At 40.4% G+C, this 2,698-nt stretch overlaps 1 protein-coding gene across 1 annotated transcript; it reads right to left on the bottom strand.

Moving 5' to 3' along the window:
- Positions 1 to 347: 347 nt before the first annotated feature.
- Positions 348 to 2,456, bottom strand: LOC106337118 (stromal cell-derived factor 2-like protein). Its single transcript, XM_013776165.1, has 6 exons — positions 2,069 to 2,456; positions 1,850 to 1,990; positions 1,256 to 1,396; positions 1,009 to 1,058; positions 786 to 915; positions 348 to 649 (listed from the first exon to the last, which is right to left on the bottom strand). The coding sequence occupies exons 1-6, from the start codon at positions 2,174 to 2,176 to the stop codon at positions 563 to 565; spliced, it is 657 nt and encodes a 218-aa protein (XP_013631619.1). The 5' UTR covers positions 2,177 to 2,456; the 3' UTR covers positions 348 to 562.
- Between the last annotated feature and the right edge of the window lie 242 nt (positions 2,457 to 2,698).

Genomic DNA, 2,698 nt, shown 5'->3' with positions numbered 1-2,698 from the left:
GCGTCAAGAAAATTACTCTTATCAACCATGGCTGACACAACATCCGCGAAACAACGTAACTTGTTTTTCAGTCGCGCGGCAATCAGTGAAGAGTAAAACGTCGCTAGCTACGTCTTGCTTTTTTAGTCGCGCAGCAATCAACAAACAATGAAACGGCTACGGTCCGTTAGTGTGTTTTTCTGACACTGACCACAACGTTAATGAAAAGAACAGAGCTATATGCATTTATGTTTTTGAGTTTCATGTATTTAAAACAAAATTATGAGCTGTATGGTCACTGTTGAGTTGTGGACTTGTCAATCGACTCTCGGTGATGTTTGTTTGATGAGAGAAATCGAAGTTTCCAATCACAAACACATAATAATTAAACTCTTAAATAAGGAAAAAAAAGATCAATGCGAAATACCTACCAAAATAATATGTAAATTCGTGCGACTAGAGATCATCATCAATCGCAGATTAGCAACATACATATATATATTTCTACTTTTTTGTTTTTGAGTTTAGAGAGTAAAAGATGAGATTCAAAGTCGTCCAGAGAAGTTAACACAACTCCTTCACCTTACTTGCTACTCTCATTAACGGGAAGGTAGACTCCTTCTGCTGCCAACCAAACATTATCAGCCCGCTTCTCCCGGATTCCACAGACCTGTTTACCCAACCAAAAACAAATATCATGGGTTAGATATTGTTTAATATTTATATCCAGGCATGAGTTTAAACTTTCAAGACAATTGCCATAATCTTTGAAGACTTAACAAGAAAACATCGGGATTTAGCTATACCTCTTGCTGACCACCGGCTATGCGTTGGTACTTCTTGTCGTGGCTATGGAGGTAGCCACTAGTGTCAATGTGTTGAAGCCTGACTCTTTGGTCTTGTTTCCATATCTTTCCACTACCTTCGATTGTAAGCCTGTGAGCAAATGGTAAGTTATGCGAGTTTTTAGGTGGATGCGAATAGACTAAATAATTAGATCAAATATGAAATAGCTATCAGTATTATTACTTCCAGTGATCTCCAGTATCGGAATTTGAATCATCTCCAAAGCAGCTAACCTGAAGAAAGAAAATGGGTTAACAATAAAGAGAATGCAACTACATATTGAAACCGGCACAGAACTTCAGAATCCACATACTACTAGCTCTCTAAATCAACATCCTTGAAGTAGCTGTCTATAGTGTCCAATTGTTTTAAAAAAAACTCTTAAGACAGATCTTTTACATCCAAGCTTAGCAGATGAGGGAATACAAACCTCTAAGTTGCCTGAAATAGGGGATGCATGCAAGTGACTGTGGAGCCATTTTCGGGTCTTCATGTGCTGCAATCTGATAGTTGCTCCATTCTTGATAGCATCACCTTGCTTGAATGTCTTCCCAGGCACAGGTTTAACAATCTGTTACAAGATAATGCAATCAGCTCTCCATTACTCCACCATAAGTCATAAACCACTTTAATAAATTAAAAAAACATCACCAAAGTGCACAAATGGGTTCCTAAAGAAATCATTATTTAAACCAGAGCTAGAAATACAAGGGACTTAGAGTGTGAGCTAAAACAGATTGTGCAATATATTCTATGTCCACCCCAGTGTGGGTTTAAGTCACCCTAGTGTAGGTTCTAGTTGCGGCTTCCTATGGGCTCTTGGTTCTGGGGCTATTTCGTTTTGCGGCCTAAGGATATTGATATTTCTATTATGAATGTATTTCAATTTGGGTAAAAAACACAAAAACAAAAAGCATTGTGAGAACTTCTCACAATGTAATCTATACGCTAACCAAAAGCTCTATTACTCCATCACAAGATAAGATTACTCCAATCTGATTAAAACTATATGATGTTTGTGTACCCAGTAGCTGTTGGAATCAGTGACGCCAGGGAAGCCAGTAACAGACTGCTGACCACTTCCGGATCCGTAAGGCACATCGTGTGAATGCAGACGGAACTTAGTCTTCTCGTGCATCAGCTTAATCGCGCTCCCATAAGTTATCTGCCATTGGAGTTAAAGCATTTATGCATCTGATCAAACCACAATTCGTATTCGATTAGAGAATTCGAAAAGCGATACCTCGACACCTTCTTTACCGGAAGGTGCGGCAGAAGCAGGGGTGTAGCCGGAATCGGGATCAAGGCTCAGGTAAAGGAAGAGAGCGAGGCAGAAGAATCCCAGAGCCATCAGGAAGAGGAGAGCGATGAACCAGTTCTGCTGATAAAAGGGAAATTCGGGGATCGCTTTCCTCGCCGAGGGAGTTCGTAGAGGCGAATCGGAGGAAGGAGGAGGAGATGATGAGGGGGGAGGCTTCCTTCTTGAGAGAGCTTGCTGTTGCCCTGACGTTGACGCCACCGTGAAGGATCAGAGTGAGATCTCGCCGGAGACAGTGGAAGGAAGGTCGCTGAATCTGTTGGATTCTCGGTTTATGAGCGCGTCTCGGACGTCTTCTACAAGTTCGTTTACGACACGCACGCTTACGTTCATGTAGCAAATAATAATATTACACGTGAACTTTTAGTGAGGTGGCGCGTTATGAATGGTCAGTCAGGTTGCCAAGAGGCAAACCCAAAGCTAAATTGCTTCTCTTGTTTTTCTATAAAACAAAATAAACTTGAATCCCTTAAACAAAAAAATACAAGAATAAAATTTTCAAAATATCTATCTTACTGAAAGAGAATCCTATATTCCTATCCCTACCTAACTTTT

The sequence above is a fragment of the Brassica oleracea genome, chromosome C4 (assembly GCF_000695525.1).
Source record: "Brassica oleracea var. oleracea cultivar TO1000 chromosome C4, BOL, whole genome shotgun sequence".
In the NCBI taxonomy this organism is placed as follows: domain Eukaryota; kingdom Viridiplantae; phylum Streptophyta; class Magnoliopsida; order Brassicales; family Brassicaceae; genus Brassica; species Brassica oleracea.
This window is presented reverse-complemented; position numbering and strand designations above follow the sequence as displayed.

Excerpts from the sequence above, each read along its gene's own strand:
- LOC106337118 (XM_013776165.1), bottom strand. The coding sequence starts at position 2,176 with ATGGCTCTGGGATTCTTCTGCCTCGCTCTCTTCCTTTACCTGAGCCTT. Across the intron at positions 1,991-2,068 it reads CCGGTAAAGAAGGTGTCGAG|ATAACTTATGGGAGCGCGAT; the intron begins GTATCGCTTTTC and ends CTCCAATGGCAG. Across the intron at positions 650-785 it reads TAGCCGGTGGTCAGCAAGAG|GTCTGTGGAATCCGGGAGAA; the intron begins GTATAGCTAAAT and ends TTGGGTAAACAG.